The sequence below is a fragment of the Crocuta crocuta genome, unplaced genomic scaffold, assembly GCF_008692635.1.
Source record: "Crocuta crocuta isolate KB4526 unplaced genomic scaffold, BGI_CrCroc_1.0 scaffold219, whole genome shotgun sequence".
Taxonomy (NCBI): domain Eukaryota; kingdom Metazoa; phylum Chordata; class Mammalia; order Carnivora; family Hyaenidae; genus Crocuta; species Crocuta crocuta.
This window is the reverse complement of record NW_027551572.1, coordinates 7,149,433-7,168,529: the sequence shown is the minus strand read 5'-3', so window position 1 is coordinate 7,168,529 and position 19,097 is coordinate 7,149,433. Positions and strand designations below refer to the sequence as shown.

At 41.7% G+C, this 19,097-nt stretch overlaps 1 protein-coding gene across 1 annotated transcript in view; it reads right to left on the bottom strand.

Annotated features, from left to right (window-relative positions):
- The window catches only part of MAP3K20 (mitogen-activated protein kinase kinase kinase 20), a 177,979-nt gene that overhangs the window by 9,983 nt on the left and 148,899 nt on the right, over positions 1-19,097 (bottom strand). The window contains exons 17-18 of the mRNA XM_077751112.1: positions 3,614-3,730; positions 1,095-1,169 (exon numbers count right to left, since the gene is read on the bottom strand). Of these exons, the coding sequence (XP_077607238.1) occupies positions 1,095-1,169; positions 3,614-3,730 (192 nt within the window). The remainder of the gene's footprint in view (positions 1-1,094; positions 1,170-3,613; positions 3,731-19,097) is intronic.

Sequence of the window (19,097 nt, the reverse complement as noted above, 5' to 3'; positions counted from 1 at the left end):
ATAGAAAGGGAGACACAGAATCCAGGCGAGATTGGGCGCATTCCGGGTGGTATGGCCGTAGACAAGGGAGACACAGAATCCAAAGCAGCTCCAGGCTCTGAACTGTCAGCACAGAACCCGATGTGGGCGTGAACCCACAGAGTGTGAGATCATGACCTGAGCCAAAGTTGGCCGCTTAACCAATTGAGCCACCCAGGTGCCCCAAGATCTTGCTGATTTTTAAAACATAATTAGATTATTTTAATAGACTGCTTAAGACACCCTATTGGCTTCCTGTTGCATTTACTATAAATCCAAACTCCTCACTGTGGCCCCATGAAGCTCTATGATCCAGCCTGCCCCCTTCTCCAGCTTTGTTATTGTCCTCTGTGCCACAGGGGCTTGGGCTCACCTTTCCTGTGCTGTTTCCTGCTGCCTCCTCCTCAGAGGAGAGGCCTTCCCTAACCACCCAGTCTCAGGCCCACGTCTCACTATTTTCTGGTTACCTCTTACCACTCTCTGCTTATTTATTTACCTATTTATTGTCAGTTTCCTCTCACTGGAACCTCATGAGAGAATATAGATTTAGTCTGTCCTAATCATGGAACAGTAACTGTCAGTAGGTATTTGCTAAATATATGAGTTTTAATCTTAGTAGCATATTTTTAAAGTGTCAGTTTTTTTATTTTTCTGTATATAGAAATCTCTGAATCTCTTTTGATAATAGACCCCTCTCTCCACCAGGTGATAGTAGACATGCTCTGCCTTTGTGAAGAATCACTGCTCTACTCGTAAACTCAAAGTACTAAGAACACAGAGCTCTGTTTTGGTCACTGTTTGCTGTAACCCCAGTACCTAACACGGCATGTAGAAGATGTTCAATCATTAGCTGATGAATGGATGGATTACTATCTCAATCTTTATCTAGGTAAGGATATCCTATTCTCTTTCCTTACCAATATTTTGTTCGAGTAATTATGTTAATCTTCCCATGTTCATGTTGGTTCAATAATTTCTCTTCCAATTGTAAGCACTGTGAGGGAGCTAATACATTCCTACTGAGAAACTGATGGTAAAGCTATCAGCCCCCCACCCTTCCCCAACCCCGGGCTTACCTCATATGTGACAGTGCATTCTACAGTTTGATTTTCCATTATTCCTACATTCCACTTCTCCATTACAAATGGGGGCTGAAAAACAAAAGTTAGGATGGTATAGAGCCTGCCCTACCATGGCATGTATCTCTGAGACCAGCTGTGCCATATGTAATTGGCAAATAGGGTATAATGTCAGATTATCATGAAGTGATGGTGTTGGTTCACATGTGATTACTCACAACGTGCTAACGTTTTGGATGTTAGTTTTCATAAGACCTCTTTTTCTGGAATCATAAACATCTAGTCTTAGTCCCACGATCTTCTCTTTTCTGATAGACCACTCAGTCCTGTCGTTAGGTCATTCATTATTCATGCTAACGTTTTGAAGCATCAGTGGAAAGCTTTCTCATAATTAAGAAAAAGGCTGAATGATACAGAGTCAGAAGTGCCTTCCTTGAATGCAAGCAATGGCTGGGCTAGTGGCTTCAACAACTGCTCTGCTTTTCACTGTATCAAGGCTACCCAGCAGGGCTGTGCGTGCAAATGAAACTGTGGTGACATTTCCCCACTGTATTAAATCAAAGGATTAATGAAGACGCCTGTGTCTTTCAAAGGGGAGACTGTCACCCCAAAACATGGCACTTTGGCATGTGTATTATACTTTTAGCTGAAGGCCATCAAAACCCAGCAGACTCAAGAAAAACTTTTACCTCTCCCACAACTGCCTGAAAGAATTTAGATAGGGCACCTGGCCCAGAAAGAGAGCTTTTATCAGAGATACTTTTTTTTTTTAATCTGAAAGACCTATCTGCATGGCGGGGCAAGCTTCTAATTAGCAAACATCTGCCCTTCTTATCTTCCTCTGAATTGCCTTCCTCCCCTTTGAAGCCCCAGGCCCCTGGCTCATTCCTTAGCTCAGGATGGCTAACTTGCCCTTGAGTCTTATATCTTTGGGGCTCCTGTATGTACAAAATTAAATTCTTCTCCTGTTACTCTGTCTTATGTTAATTTAATTATTAGACCAGCCCAAGAACTTAGAAGGGTGGAAGGAAACTCTTTCACCCTGACATCTTGGATCCTATTTTAATTTTGATGCAAATAGTCTTTATTATAAGTGAATCTCTACTCTCTTAACCACTCTCCACCCCTTCATTCTATGCTTAAGGCTACAGATGACTGACTGGCCCTGAGATGAGTACCAAGCACCTGTGGTAGAGATTTAATTGGGCTTTTTTTTTTTCCTCTTCTTTTTAAAATTAGGATTATGAGTCTGTTGATGTTAAACGTTCTACAGGTTTTGAATGGTCTGCCCCAATCTTAGTTTGCTATAACCCCAGTTAAGGTAAGTGTGTGATTTTGCACAAGATGTGGTTCTTTGGGAGTGCATATGTGACATTATACCAGAAACACCTGTATCTGGCTTTACAGCTGTACCCTGTCATTTTTGCGGTGAGTGGCTTCCTTCGGTTAGCAGGCAAGGGCTTGGATCTTGCTTCTAAATGGCGTAGGCTGGGGGGGAAAGAGCAAGGATCTGGCCAGTCTTCAAGACATCAAAACATAAATGTCCCAACAAAATAAAGGGAAGTTAAAACCAGATCATAACCTTTAGAGATAGATAACACCATTGAAATGACTCCCAAGTTACTCAGAAGATTCCAACAATGAATATCAAATCAGTCGACTTGATGAATACACTTGTAAATTAAAAGGACTTGGATGTTTAGCAATCTTATGCCTGGGAAGGGAACACATTTGCAAGTCTAATGCTGTGGCTTTGAAGACTCTTCACTTCCCCACTGGTGTTTGGACCCGGGTTCTTCCGTGCTTCCAACCCCACTTTCTTGACTGCAACCAAATACGTAGTTCATCATGTACTGAAGAATGGCTTATGTGAAGTTTCGAGTGATGGTCTGATGGATATCATGGTTATTCACCCGAGTTGTTGACTTTCTCCTATTGAAGTCTCACATGTACTTTTTCAGTGTTATTGGGACAGAACTGAAATTTTTTTCTGTCTTGAGGAGAAGCTAAACATTTCTCTGAGTCTGTCTTCTGGGTTGTAAAGTGCGTGCTTCTACCACTGGCCCTAAAGTAATGAGGTGTTCTCTGGCCAGAGTGTGAACTCAAGGAAGCCATGAAGACATCAACAGGTGCCTCCTCAGTCTTTCAAGAAAGACTTTCTCCGTACACATTTCTCAGAGTTTAAAAAATGACCTCAAATTTGAGGTAAATGTTTTCACTATTGGCATTTTCTTTCCTTTAACAAATGACAGAGTAAGCATAAAGAAAAAGAGAAGAAAATTTAAAAAAAAATTAAACACTTTTTTGTAGTACTTTTTAGTTCACACAGCATACATGGAATTTTAACAAAAACTATTATGATCTCAATCTGCTAAATAAAATGTGCCTTTCAAGAGGCAGCTTGAGGCTGAGCTGACGTGAACGTGGACAAGCACAAAAGCACACTGCTAGGGAATTTTAATGTCTTTGATATCTGTGAATTCAAAAAAGCTTTTAAGCTGTAAATAGAACCCTACCTTTGTCATCTTTAAAATCTCAGCATCGGGTAGGTTAGTGTTGAATGTCACATCTTTGATGTAGGTTATTGCAATTTCATCCCCGTCCATCTCCATATACATTTTCCACTTACAATCCTGGAATTAAAAGCAAAATTATAGAATTTCAGAAGGTGAAACAATTTTTTCTCGTCTCAGTGTTTTATAACACACGAAGTTTTCTACATGAAATACTATTGAAGTAATTTCTTTTTCCTTTTTCGAAAAAAGGACACGAAATTAGATCTCTTTATATATTTAAATAACCCCTGGTTAGTGTAGTCTTGAGACATAATTTATCACTGTAAATGTCCTATTGTTACAGGAGTTGCAAACTCAAAATTCTAAAGGCGCCGGGCATTTAATAATAAAAATGAGTAAAAGCCAGGCAGTTTCATTAGAGAGCCCTAAATTGCCATCTTTCAAAATAGACCCATTTAATTTACATATTAAACATTGTAGGAATATTTTTTCACTTATACAAAGAAATGTGGACCTCCCATTTTGAAACACAAGGCCCTCTTGATTTAACTTTTACTTTTCCAGTGTTGATAATAATATGGGCTCAAGAAAGAGCTCACTTTTCTCTTCCCAGGAGGGAACACTGCAACTGTGATGTATGGCAACTGATAACTGGCCTATGTGTTGGGGAGGTACAGGAGGGTTAGGACTCTGGGGGTCTAAAGGGCAGCTGCCCTAAAGGGACAGTCATCACTCAGCTTCTGTTGCTTGTCCCCATGTGAGAATATGACCTCAGTCTTGCTAGGTCCTTTAATGTTTCACAAAAAGCTGGATATCTGGATTCTTATGCGAAACCTCTAGATTTTTAAAAATGATGTTATGTTAATTAAATTTTCAGTAAAACCACCATGTAATGAATAAGGGCTCAACATCATTAGTCACCAGGAGAATGTAAATTAAAATGTCACCACAATGAGATGCCCACCAAACAGCTAAGATTGATAACATCCAGTGTTGGCCAGAATTTTGAGCTACTGGATTGCTGGTGAAAGTGTAAATGGTACAATCACTTTGGGGAAAGCTTTGACAATTTTTTTATAAACATATCTACATGTATAAACATACATCTATTCAATGACCCAGAAATTTAAGTCCTATGTAGTCATCCAAGAGAAATGAAAAGACTTGTACAGTGTTGTTCTGAGCAGCTTTATCATAATAGGCCCCCAAGAAACAAAAAACAAAAAAAAAAACCCAAAAGCACCAAAACTAAATACTCCCTAGCAACAGGCCAAGTGTTCATTAGGAGAATAAATGAAGTCCATTCGTAGAATAGAATGTTACTCAGCAACACAAAGGAACAACAACAACAAAAAAAACCATACTAAGGATTCCATTTATACGACATTCTAGAACAGATAAAACCAATCTACAGTGGAAAGAATTCAGAAAGGTCGTTGCTTCTGCATATGGGGATTGACTGGGAAGGGGCATGGTGAGATTTTCTGGCTGGGGGGGTTGCTAATACTCTTTTCACAGGGGGTTGAGTTATATAGGCATATGCATTTGTCAGAATTCAGGAAATGTATTCTTAAAATGTGTGCATTTCTTATTGAACTCTAGCACACCTAGGTATTTAAGGGAAGTGTATTGGTGTCTGCAAATACTTTGACATGCATCAAAGAAATGAAGATTGATATAAGGCTAGAGTGATAGATGGACAGATATGTGATAAGGCAAGTAGAATAAAATGTTAATGGTTGAATCTAGGAGGTAAGTAGAGGAGGGTTCATTATAAATATTTTTTAACTTGGCTGTATGAATAATTTAAATAATAAAGATGTTGGGAGATAAACACTATGTGCGCAATGGAAAGGAAAAATACGCCACGTCTTTGCACCAAATTTGACCCCTGAACCATAAATTCGTCTTCTCTTTTACGTCACTTGAAGAATGAAGGATTCTGAAAGGTTAAGGATTATGTACTGAGCACCTTACATGCTGCAACTAGAAAATGCTCTCATAGGAGTAGACCTGGAATGTCTCCTGAACAAGCTCAGTCAAAATTATTATGAAAAAGCACTAACAAAGAGGCTGTTGAAAACCTGTTGGCTTCAGCAGGAAGCTGGGGGAGCCCTTTGTTTTAGGAAAACCTCTAGACAAATTGGAGAACCAAGCAGGGCCCATGCCTGAGGGGAGTGTGCCCAACCACATTCACAAGATGGAGAGCCAATTAGTGAAGGAAAAGGTCTATTCAGTAATGTGAAAACCCAGCTTTCGGTTAACAGAAGTCAGATCAGTCACTCAGAATGGACAGCTCTCAGTATTGCTTTGTTTTGGGGCCGCTCCCCCTGCAGCGGGAGACCTGAGATAACTGGGCAGGATAATGACTATTTGGAGTCATGAATGCGCTTCTCAGACATGGAAGAGCCTCCTCAAGCAGTGGTTGGAATACAAAGCCTTAGGAAAGACGAGGTGACTTAGTTCTCTTTCTTTTACCTGTCCAGTTTTGGAATGAAGTTAGCCAAATCAGGTGAAAGACCTCAGGCTGTGTGTAAATGCCCGATGCCCTCTGCTCGGCTCTCCCACCTCACAGCCTAACTCTCCTTGGCCCTCAGGCCCGCCACCAGACCCTCCTGTGCCTGCACTCAGAGGAGCCTCTCTATTGAGAAGGAGCTGACAGGTAGGAATTCACATTGGTGGACTGCTTAATCTGCTCCAGGCATGCTGCTGGGTACTTTGTGCTATTTTTGTTTGAGATCCACAATAACCGTACAACTTAGGTTTATTTTCCCATTAGGTGAGAAAAATGAGGCTCAGATCAATAAAGGAATTTTCTGGCCAGTAAGTGGTACAGCTGGGATTATAATAGCATGAGGCCGCCTGGCTCCAAAGTTGGAGGAACTACTGATAGGGAAGGGCAATTGGGAGAAGGGGCCAGGTGTACTCACTGGGCGGTTCTCAGAGCTCCACAGTGGGACACGCTATCGACAACAGGCAAGTGGGGGAAGGACCAGGGAAGATTTTCATAATACAACCGGAAAAGCAAGTGGCCACAGGTCTTTCTCCTGCAGCAACTGCTTCCCTGTTCCCCAGAGTCCAACTTGGAAAAACATGGGCCCGCATAATAGGGTTATAGACCTTTTTACTTTTCAAATTCTTTCTCTTATCTGAAAGAAAGGCTTTTGCCTGAACCATAAAAGATAGTGACAGAAGCAATAAAACTATACTCAAAGGCATTATAAGACAAGGGGGGCATTATCCATTTCATTAAATTACAAAGCTGGGTGGGAAAGGAAAAGAATATGCAGTGTTCACTTAAATCATTAACTTAATCTGTCAGTGCCCTGACATAATTGCTAGGGGTTTTTTTCCCCCGGAGTCTGTGATTTCACTGTTGCGTATTTAAGAAAAGTAACCCTCAAATCAAGTCATGGGATTCTTTAAATTCTGCTCAATTTCCTATTACCCTCAGGTATTCCCGGCATTTTTGCTACACAGCGAGTTATTAAGTTGTCAATGAATTGCATTGCTCACAACTGCCAGGATTTAAACAAGGTATTGAATTCCACAGGAACAGAGACAGGATGCCACGTAATGAGTTTTTGGCCAATCGATCACTGAAAGGGTTTTCATAACAGTAAGATGAATTAAATCATCAAGAACATCACTAAAAGTAACAACCAAACATATTTATGAGCCTAATAGAGGACCTTAGGTGCAAAATTGCTACCTTTTCAGTTTCTTGGTAGAGATAAAGACCAGGTGGTGGGAATGTGGGCTCCGATTTAAAAGCCATTCACTTTTACCAGGGTGAACTATTGATTTGGGCTCGATGTGAGTGACAGAAATGTTGGTATTGATTTATGAATCGGAAACATTCAAGAGTCACTTTAGACATCTTGTGAACAACTCTCAGTCCTGACAGGCAGAAATCAAAAGCAGACAGCTCTGTATTCTGAGAACCCATGGGGGCCCGAAAGGACTTCTTTCCCAAAACTATTTCACCCCTAGCAGTCGGAAATGGCCCCGTTACTCACTCATTTGGTTTAAAGGGTTGATGATGATTATTAAGATATAATATAGAAAAAGAGTATACATTAAGCCATTACTGGGGGAGTAGCAGGTAATGAGGTGAAAGATGATGGTTGAAAGTCCAGCTGCCAGAGCTTGAACTCCATTTCTGTCACTACCCCCCCAACCTTAGGCAACTTATATAACCTGTTTGGACTTCAAGTGTTTGTATTCACAAGTGTGTTGTATGATGATTAAATGAGATAATGTAAATGAAGTGCCCAGCACAGTGCCAGAGCCAAATGAGGAGCTTGGAAAGGAGCATTTATAATTATCGTTACCAACATTAGTCACCAACACAGCTCCAATTAGTTTATTAGACAAGCAGCCCACCATCTAGCAGCGATCTAAGGGAGTGGGCCAGAAGCTGAATAAGCTTGACAGGCAGGCAGGGACAGTGTTTAGAAAAGGTCTCTGGCCAGAGTAGGCAGTTGTGGTCAGAGCATCATACTTGGGCAGGAGTTTGGGCACCCAGAGGGCACCGAATAAGTCTGGTGCCCGGGAATGATCAGTGTTAAAAAAAAAAAAAGATGCAGGCAGTGGCAACATAACAACGACTGGTCTTATGAAATAAACAGAAGAAGGAATAACTCTTACATAGTTGGATTATAGAACACCAATTCTGCCCCATCCTTCTTCAGCGGGTCCTAATGCGGCCCGACCAGAAGGAACCATTGGATGTCTGGAGGACAATGACTATGAAATGGGACTGACAGCCTGAGAGCCTTATCTTGATGAGGAAACTGAAGCATCGAGAGATGGGGAAATTTGACCAAGATCTCACGGACAGTAGGAGATGGAGTTCGGAACTCATGTCAGGTCGTCTCTTGGTGCTATGAAGAGCAGGTCTCCAAACCCTCAGTCTTTTCTGAATCTCGAACTTCTCTTTGTTATAGGTTAAACAAAAGTAAGAATTACGGTATGGAGGAATTCCATCCTCCAGAGCCATAAACAGTCCAGGTTATGTTGGCAAATTTCTTTCTAAATCTCATGGCAGAGACTGAAATACGGAGTCTCTAATAAGTCCAGCATAGCCTGCGTTCCCTCCATTATTGACAAAGATCCTTGTTAAAAATGCATATGGTGCCATTCCACCGTCTTTATGCTCCTTTTCTTGATTTTTCTGGCCAGCATTTGGAATCGCAAACACTTTCCGCCAGCCCTGGCTTAGGCTTTGCGGCTCGGCATGACTTCCACTTTCCACACCAGAAAAAAAACCACTTCCACCTAGTTGCACAAGCAGATCATGGGGATAGGTCCTGACTCCTGTGGATTTCTATTTCATGACCAGATTCCCACCCAAGCAAACAGTGTCACTCTTCAAATTTGTATCTTGATGCCCATTTCTAGGGAATGCTATTACTAACTAGTAGGAAAAAGGCACTGGCTCAGGAGCTGTGCTCGGCCCTGGGACGTTCTTTGCTTTGAATGGCAGAAAACAGTGATCCAACCTTACCACTGACTGCATCATCTGCCTCTCGGTGCAAATCTACAAGAAACGAATGGAATTTTGTTGGGAAGAGTTTGAAACTGATGAAAACAATGACAGCTCTGTTGGGTGCCCAGGATATGTACTATTTATCTGGGCAGCTGCTGAAATACCTGGATAATTTTAGAAGCAAGTGTGAGGTTAATGGAGGAGGAGAAAGCATCCCATATGAACTGCTTCTGTATTGCCAATTATGTTAAAAAACTTTCTGAATTAAGATTACTGGCCAAGTAAAACAGAAACTCTTAACACTGTGAAGATAAAATCCTAAACAACACTCAGTTAATGCTAGATTAAGTAGCTCTTTGTGAGAAATCACTATTACATTCTTTGCAAGCTGTTTAAAATTCTTTGGAGTTCCAAGCTAGTACAAGTGATTCCAAACATAGACATCCCTTCACCCTCCCACAAAAAAAAAAGGGGGGGGGAGGAAGTACAAAGAAATGATCCATGTAGAGGTATATTTCACAAGTAGAAAAAAGGATTGAAGATAGCACAGAAATTTACTTTTTTTATTTTTAAAAAAATTTTTAATGTTTTATTTATTTCTGAAAGAGAGAGAGAGAGAGAGACAGCGTGAGCAGGGGAGGGTCAGAGAAAGAGGGAGACACAGAATCTGAAACAGTCGCCAGGCTCTGAGCTAGCTGTCAGCACAGAGCCTGATGCGGGGCTCGAACCCACAAACTGTGAGATCATGACCTGAGCTGAAGTCGGCGCTTAACCGACTGAGCCAGAAATTAACTTTAAATACTGTTTCAAATTCTGGGCAGTTCAGAGACAACGATCTCTCTCTTTCTCTCCCTCTCTCCTTCTCTCTCTTTCCCTCCCCCCCTCTCTCTCTCCCTACTCAAATTTTGTTGCAGATGTGAACAGTGTAGATAAATCATAGAGACTCTAGGGCCAAGATGATTCAGGACATTTTGGAAGGAAACAGACCCCACATGAGGCTCTCAGGCTTCTACAGATCACTTCTACCTGAAGGTTACAGAAAAAAACATTTTTGATAGATTTTTTTTATTGAGATGTATATGTTGCAAATGGTAAAATGCACAGATTTTTAGGTGCACAGTTCAGTGAATTTTGACCTATGTACATACCAGCATAACCGTCCCAACAAGCTAGATATTACCACTGTCCTAGAAAGTTTCCTCCTGTCCGTTCCTGGCGGACCTTCCCCGCACAGGCGGAGGTGTACACTCTTCTCACTTCTCTCACCATGGATTAATTTTGCCTGATCTAGAACCTGACAAAATTGGAACTTTACAGTATGTACTTGTCTATGTTTGGCTTCTTTCACTTGGCATGATGTGAGATTTGTCTGTGTTACTTAACGCTTCCAGCCTTACCCTGTTATTCATAGCCATGTCTCCACTTTACAGATGAGTAGACTGAGGCTCAGAAAACGTAGAGGTTTGCGGCAAGTGCGCTTAGCTGCACCGGGACCGCAGTCTAGTTCCTGGGCATGCCCCAGTCTGATAGTAAAGACATTGAATTTTAAAATCCCATCTCCGTCTTACCCCCTACCCCCCAGGAAGGAGAAAAAGTAAAACCACCAGAGATTGCTCGGGATTCTAGCAAAGAGGCCTCTCCACCTTATTAAAAAGGCCTGCACTGAGGCAATGTTTTAAAATAGAAAATAGAGGTTGAAATAAACTTTTTAAGATTCAAGGAGGAGGTGGGGGGCGGGGGGGAGAGGGAAACAGTCTCCTAGCAGGTGACTGTTGGAAAATATAAGAAGTAATGCAAGATGACATAAAAGTGTGGTAGAAATGTTGGTCATGCTGGTATTAAAAGTAGTAAGATGTTGATGACTTAGGCCTCTGAAGGCTCCTTTGCACGCGTTGCTATTATCTAGCTCAGCTGCCGAAACCTGCTGTTTTAAAGGCAGGAGAGTGGCGCATCTCGTGATAGCACCTGGGTTATTTATCGTTATGTATCACCCCGCTACTGTCTATTTTATTATGCTGCCTTTAAAAAGAAGATAATGCAAGTATGGCTAATTTGCTTCTCTTCTTTATCTGTACGGTGTCATGACCCATCACGGCTTTGTCCCACGAGATTTGTTTTTCAACCAAAAAGAAATCCACAAGAAACTCTCCCTAAAAATTCCATTAATAACCTCTTTCAGCGCATATAGGTTGCAGGGTCTGGAACTAAGAATGTTTTAATCTCTTCAGCAAAACAATGTCTCATAATGATGTACAGGACTATTGCTGTACTGATGAAGAATCATACATAATTCAGCACCTTTCACTTGGCACCACTGTGATGTCCTCATTAGCCGTGGCTCACAGTGTCTGTCAGATGGTGTCCATGCGAACGCAGGCATTATATTGTCTTTGAGATGTGCAGCTGCTTCCATGACACTGCCAGTATATAAAAACATGACGCCAGTTTGTTTTATTTAGTGCTAAACCTTCCAGTTTGTAAAAACAAGGCTGACACAGAGCCTGACATGAGGCAGTGAAAATAATTAGCTCTCATTTTCTCAGCCTCCTATTTCCTTCTCCCTGCTGTGTTCTCTTTCCACTAAACCACCACATGTCAGTCGAAATGGGAGGCAATTAGTGGGCTCATTTCAGTCCCCACAACTGTGCTGAAAAGAAAGTATTTATGATGGCACAATGAACAGCTGAAAGATTAAATAACATTTGCCTTTTGAAAAGAAAATGACTTCTAGCTAAATGGGCAATTTTTGATTATTCTCAAACAAGCTTAGAGTAGTTGGTTTTTAAAATACAAGAAAGGAAAATGAGTCATTTTTAGGTGAAAGAATCAAATAAAACTTGACACAGTAATGCAAATAACTGATGTTTTATTGCAAAATATGTAAATGCGTTATACCCTTAACAATGGCTTGTGTCTAAGGTCAGGGCAGATTGGTGGCAGTTAGACACCAGTAGAGATAAGGTTGTTATGTTGCCTTTTGGGGGTTGTTATTCGAGTTATGTATGAAAAAGGGACTTTAGGGATGATGTTAAAATAAAGTAAAAGAAATCAAGTGAGATGTACTCTCATATGATGCACTACACACTACCTGAAATGGTTCAGATGTTAGCTGACATGTTTGGAAAGGACTTTTTTGGTTTTTTAAAACTCTTTTTAAAATCGGAAGGCACTGGGTATTCATCTGGGGAAAAAAAGAGTAAGTCTTGTTACTGATTTTGAATAATTAAGACTCTATTCTCAAGACTGGGTTTCTTAACCAACACAGAAGGTGTTCTAGCTTACCTAATTACTGCTTATAAGCTTTTTTAAATGCTGACAAACGGACTGCAAATTGACTTTTACCCAGGACACTCAAAATATAAAAACAGCTCTTCTGACTACTAACTTCCCCTCCCTTGCCATGACTTCAGAGGTGATGCCCAAAATTAATGACTTTTGAAGAAAAACCACTGGCCTGGTTGGTTGGCATTGTTTACCATTTGAGCTGTTCTCAGCCAAATCCTGGCGTCCAGGATTGATACGGTTGTTGTACATCTTTGCTTTTCAAATGCAGTGCTTTTCATTTCATTTCAAGTAATCAGTCCCTACTATAATTGATTGTTCTCAAGACCTCATTTTTGGTTCGGAAAACACAAGGCATTGTGAGTTATCAAGGTCTTCTTTCGTTCAGTGGCTTTGGAAAACCTGCCTCTAAAAGTAAAAATGTCCTATCATCAGTGGAGTCAACAACTGTGACTGTTCAAACGTTTTAAAAAGACAGTCACAGATTTAAGTTTTGTTTCTGTTTCCGTAAGTAGTATATTCTTACTCTTTACAAACTCAAAACTTAACTTTTAAGTCCTACAGCAGAGTCAGTCTATCTGTATGAGCCAATGGCAACCCAAGGAGATCGGAGCCAACTATGGATTCGCTGGGAAGCTAGAGCTCTCTGTGAGCTAACTACACATATTATTATAGCCGGAAGCCAGCAATGATATATTTGTCGTGTAGTCATCCTATGTTTTATCATGTATGCTTCCTTGCTGTTCACTGTTTTAAAAGGAATTCAGAGTCTTGATGAACGAGGCCACGAGGGGCCCAGTGGTGTGCCGGAGCCGCCCTCACAAGCTGGTTACTCACACCTCTTCCCAACTTCATGTTCCGTGACATCAGATCGGTAACTTGAAATTGGCCCTGGTGAGAATATTTATACCACAGAGATGGGCAAACACTACAAGTCAGGACCATTTTCTCCCATTGTTAGACGTTTTCTAGTGTGCCTTTTCTACATGTGATTATCCATCTATCAGCAAGTATATGCTGAGCAGCTCTGCTCTGGGCATATAAGCAGCTGCTTGACCTGTTTGATGAAGTGTAGCCCACTGTGATTAGAAATATGCAGCAAGTACATGCAGTCATATTCTAAGCTGCATTCGCTCCTTGGCTGTCAATTAAAAGTTGTATTTCTTATAGAACCCTGCCTCTCTGCAACCTCATATACTTAGGTGCACCGACACATGTGTGTGCATATACTTTTCCCCTGAAGAATAGTTGATCATAGGAAATAAGCTTCCTTACACTGCATTTTTAATAAATGCAAGATACATCCAAGTAAAGCATTGCTCTTAGCTGTTCTGAAATTTACAAAAAGTGTTGGGTTTTGTTTTTGTTTTTTTACTTCCTTACAAAATCCTTTGTGCTCTGTTATTTTATTCATGTTTATCCATTTATAAAAATTACACAATGGGGGAAAAAAGCCCCATTTGACAGTTTTTGATATTTGCAATGCTCTGAGCAAAGGCCTGGAGATTCAATTAAGTTTATTAAATGCAACATTTTATAAGCGATCCAGTAATAAAGACCTAAAAGCACAATAGTAGGTGGGAAGTATTTGTAACACGCAGTGTTTCTAACCTGGAGAGGAAAGGAGCAGAGAAGCAGAACTGTTGACTGAATTGCTTCTGGTGAGGCGTGGGAGAAGGGGGCCCAGTGTTACCCATGACGTGCGGAAGGAGAAGGGGGGGGTAGGGTGGATGGAAGAAGNTTGCTTCTGGTGAGGCGTGGGAGAAGGGGGCCCAGTGTTACCCATGACGTGCGGAAGGAGAAGGGGGGCGGGTAGGGTGGATGGAAGAAACCTTTGGCTTTGATGGAGGCCATTATTCTGCTTCTACACCTTCAAAATTTTGTTCCTCTTTATTTTGTCTAACTCACTGGGTTGATCCTTCAGAATCCTGCTCAAAAGGAAATCAGAAATGGTGATCCTCCAGTCGGAGTCTAGAACCTGTGTCTATTTCAGGGTCCGCGGTAGCCAGGGTGCTGGCAGAGACAGGGTCTTGTTTCCCAGGCTACTCCCCTGACCGCCGTGGGTCATCAACTTAGACCCACAGGTTTTCATGTCCCATGGGGGAGGGGAGGAGGTAAGGACTCCAGGGACCAAGTCCAGCACCCCCAAGGAAAGCATGCCTTCCCAGGTAGTTTCTTCATAACCCTCCTTTTGAATTTTTATGACACAGTCTCAGAAAGGTTCTTGGTGAGAAAACTGCTGGGTGATTTGATAGTTTATTCCTTGGCAATTTGAGAATCAATATTCCTGACTGGTGAGTTTATACGAGATATAATAATAAACTCTATGGAGCTGAATATTTCAGTAAAAGAAAGGGTGGTTGCCACGGGCGGGGGGCGGGGGGTGCTGCGGTGCATGAAGCTGAGATTATGGAAGCCTTTTTCCTTTTGTGCCAAGTGGAAGGCCTTAGATTAAAAAACACAAGGCGTTACTCACACAAAACTAAAGATGGTAATTTAGTATTAAGTGACCCCCAAATTATCTTTTTATTACCAACACATCTATTGTGGGGGATGATGCTACTTTCTGGAAAGGGGCAGTATGACACAGCAGTTGAGTCCTTGGACTAGATCTGCCCCTAAATAGGTGGGGACTCTGGGTCAGGCACTTTACCTCTCTCCCTCCCTCAGTTTCTCCTGGAGATGATACAAGGATAATGCTCCTGTGATGGTGGCTTCTAACAATTACATGAGAAGAATGTGTGCAGAGCACTTACCACAATGTCTGGCAGATGTGTAAAATTATAATCACAAGCATTTCAGATCTGAGCACAGGTAAATTTTGAGCTGAGAAAGACCCAATTTCTGTCAATTCCACCGTCATAATTTCAAGTTCAAGTTTGCCTCAATGTATGGCATTATTTAAATTAATAATTTACTCATTAGAAATAGCTCAAATACATGGGTAAACCCCATTCTCACTTTTTATTCATTTAAATTTGCCAGCGATGCCTTTGGTCCAGTCCTGATTACCCTGCCAGTTGGCCTCAACAAGGAAAGAAGAAAAGCATGCTTCATTTGTGCGAGAATCCTGTAAGTGTGCATGGGGCTTTGGTCTGCTGAGGTCCTGCTTCTCCAGAGGGTGAGGCAGTAAAAGACACATCATGGCGAGGCATCATGCAGTGGCCCCTGGCCATGCTAGCAGGTACGTGGGCACTCAGACATGAATGGCTTTCTTCAGTTCAGCGAATCAACCTCACTTTTGTGCCAGAATCCATCTGGTTGTAAAATGAGGCTAAAAAACAGCATTGCATCCGAATTCTTAGAACAAAACGTTGACAGGTCTTACAATGGAAGTCTTTCTCCTCCGCATGTATTTGTAGATCTGTGGATAAGGTCATATTTTCATGGTTTCCCCTTGGCAGGACAGTTACTGAAACAACGTACCGATTTTAAGTGGTTGTTGAGCTGGTGGTCTCTCTCAGATGCGATGGAAAAATGCAGCTACTATTTTCATGATAAGCTCCCTGTCCTGTATTATTTCTGGTGGTTGTAATTAGAACACATCTTTCATTTTGTTTGTAAAAGCAAAGGTGAAATGGTCAAGCAGATCTCCCCAATATGCAAACCCTAGTTTGAGAGAGCTTGCAAAACATCAGTGTCCTCTAGTAACTTATTCTAGTCATAGAAAGGCTTCACCTTTTCTGTGATATGGGTTTATGAGAATTCAGCTGGGATTTTGAGGATGTCCTTTTTTCTTGGGTTCTACCTTTAAAGGTCAAGGCAACAAGGTTTTCATGTGAGGAATTGGAATTTCAAATGTTTGGGGAAAATGTTTCATAATACTGGGGCGTAGGCTGGCATAACTGGGTAGTTTAGAACTGGACAGTAATTTATCCTAGGATTGTTCCATGAAAATATACAGATGGCTTAAATCTCTTGCAACAGGTATGCGAGCTGGCACATGTTTAATAAGAAGGTAATGATAAAGATGTAATTTCCGGTCTCAGCTCTGTCCTCGCCCCATCTAAAGCCGGCCACACGCTTCCTCTTGCTCTGTTTCCTGATCAGTAATGACAATACTGTACTTTAAGCATCTCGCAGATATGCCAAGGGGATAAATGAGACGACATTTATGAAATAACTTGAGCTCTTCAGCATGAAGTACGAAGTATAAGCTTTTAAACATTATATTAAGGACATTACTTGCAAATGACCATGAACCTCTTCGAACCTTGTTTCAAAACTCACCCCTTCCAAAAAAGCTTTTCCTGGTTAACGTTCTACATTCCAGTCACTTCTTTTATTAACTAAAAAATTTCTTTTAATTTTTTATTTCAGAGGGAGAGAGTGGGAGTGCGCGCCTGAGCTAGAAAGAGGGCTAGAGGGACAGAGAGAGGATCTTAAGCAGACTCTACACACAGCACAGAGCCCGCCAGTCACTTCTCTATACTTTTAAACACCATGGTGTGACATCCTCATTGTACATGTCACTTTTGATCTGTTATGTCATAACATCATCTGCCCAGCTGCCCACTAGAAACCCGGCAACATCCTGGCTCCTCTCCTACCCTGACGCCATTTCCAGCTGGTGACCTAGTCTCATCGGTTCCCTGTCCAGGTCCTTGGACGCCTGGTTTCCATGGCACTGCCAGAGCCTCCTCTCCTTGTCCCCTTTAGCCTGGTTGTCCCCATTGCCCGCGGGTGGGTCTTTCTCACTTTAGCCCGGTCCTTTTCCAGTGCACCTTCCCTGTGCTTTTGAGAGAGATTTTATTTATTTGCTTTTTTAAAAATTTTTTAAAAATATTTTTAGGTAATCTCGACACACAACACGGGGCTTGGACTCATGACTCCAAGATCAAGAGTCGTAGGCTGTACTAACTGAGCCAGCCAGGTGCCCCTGGGAGACCTTTTAAAAACATAAATCTGGGGCACCTGGGTAGCTCAGTTGGTTGAGCATCCGACTTCAGTTCAGGTCATGATCTCATGGTTCATGGGTTTGAGCCCCATGTCAGGTGCTGTGCTGACAGCTCAGAACCTGGAGCCTGCTTCAGATTCTGTGTCTCCCTCTCTCTCTCTGCCCCTTCCCTGATCGCACTCTGTCTCTCTCTCTCAAAAAGAGAATAAAAACATAAAAAATAAATAATAAATTAAAAAAAACATAAATCTGATCCTATCTACTCCCTGCCTAAAACTCTTCAAACTCCTTAGTTTAGCACCTAAGATTGTTCTTTTTCTGGTCGCCAGCCACTGTTCTGGCCTTAGTTCTCACCACACTAGGCCCCCTGCTCATCATGCTAAGTGCCAGAGGCAGTGATGCTTGAGGTGAGTTGTGTGGTCCCATAGAAATTAGCCTAAAGAAGAGCTCCCTGTGCCTTCCTGGCTTCATGCTTCTGAGCTTTTGCATATGCTAGCTATTCCTTTTGCCTTTCATGTCTTTTCCCTACCTAATAATTCCTAATGGTTTTAAAATTTTAGGCTTAAAATTTTTTTTTAATTTTTTTTAATGTTTTTTTTAATTTATTTCTGAGAGAGAGAGTGAGTGTGTGAGAAGGGGAGGGTCAGAGAGAGGGAGACACAGAATGTGAAGCAGGCTCCAGGCTCTGAGCTAGCTGTTAGCACAGAGCCCGACGCGGGGCTCGAACCCACGAACCGTGAGATCATGACCTGAGCCGAAGTCGTACACTTAACCGACTGAGCCGCTCAGACGCCCCTAGGATTAAAATTTTAAAAGTTGAAGCATCACTTCTACCCAAAAGACCTTAAGATCCTCTCTGACCCCTTTATGCGTCTGCTTTCAACGCATAGCCTGTGTGCTTCCATTGAATGAGGTGCTCGATGTTGTTAAAAAGAGAAAAAAAGCACGTCATTCTCTACTAAAACCATTCACTGATCTTATCTTTCTTCTAGTCAGCAATGGCTTCTNTGTGAGAAGGGGAGGGTCAGAGAGAGGGAGACACAGAATGTGAAGCAGGCTCCAGGCTCTGAGCTAGCTGTTAGCACAGAGCCCGACGCGGGGCTCGAACCCACGAACCGTGAGATCATGACCTGAGCCGAAGTCGTACACTTAACCGACTGAGCCGCTCAGACGCCCCTAGGATTAAAATTTTAAAAGTTGAAGCATCACTTCTACCCAAAAGACCTTAAGATCCTCTCTGACCCCTTTATGCGTCTGCTTTCAACGCATAGCCTGTGTGCTTCCATTGAATGAGGTGCTCGATGTTGTTAAAAAGAGAAAAAAAGCACGTCATTCTCTACTAAAACCATTCACTGATCTTGTCTATTTCTTCTAGTCAGCAATGGCTTCCTTTCAAGCTGGGGACTATACTTTTTGATTTTATATGCTGACCTTCTAGCATAGAGCCAGGTCCTCAGGAAATGTCCGCTGAATGCATGGTTGAAATTATGACTGTAGGCATGACCAAGGATCAACAGGCTGTCAAAAGCTGCAGTGACTTTCGGCCTTATGAAAACCTGTGGTTCGAGAAGTCTACACAATTGTGGACAAAAGCAGACCACTGTATTTGGTCTCCAGTATCATTTATACCTTCTAAATTTTTACAAAAGATATTTTTTAGTTTTCCCCATTAACAAGTCATGTCTTTGTTAATTGTAAGCTATTTTCTTGGTGGGGACTAATTTTGACAAGTGTCCCCCCACAAAAAATTCATCCCTCTTCTTTTTCCACCTACAAGCCATAAAATCGTTTAAACAAAGAGTACTAAGTGCCAT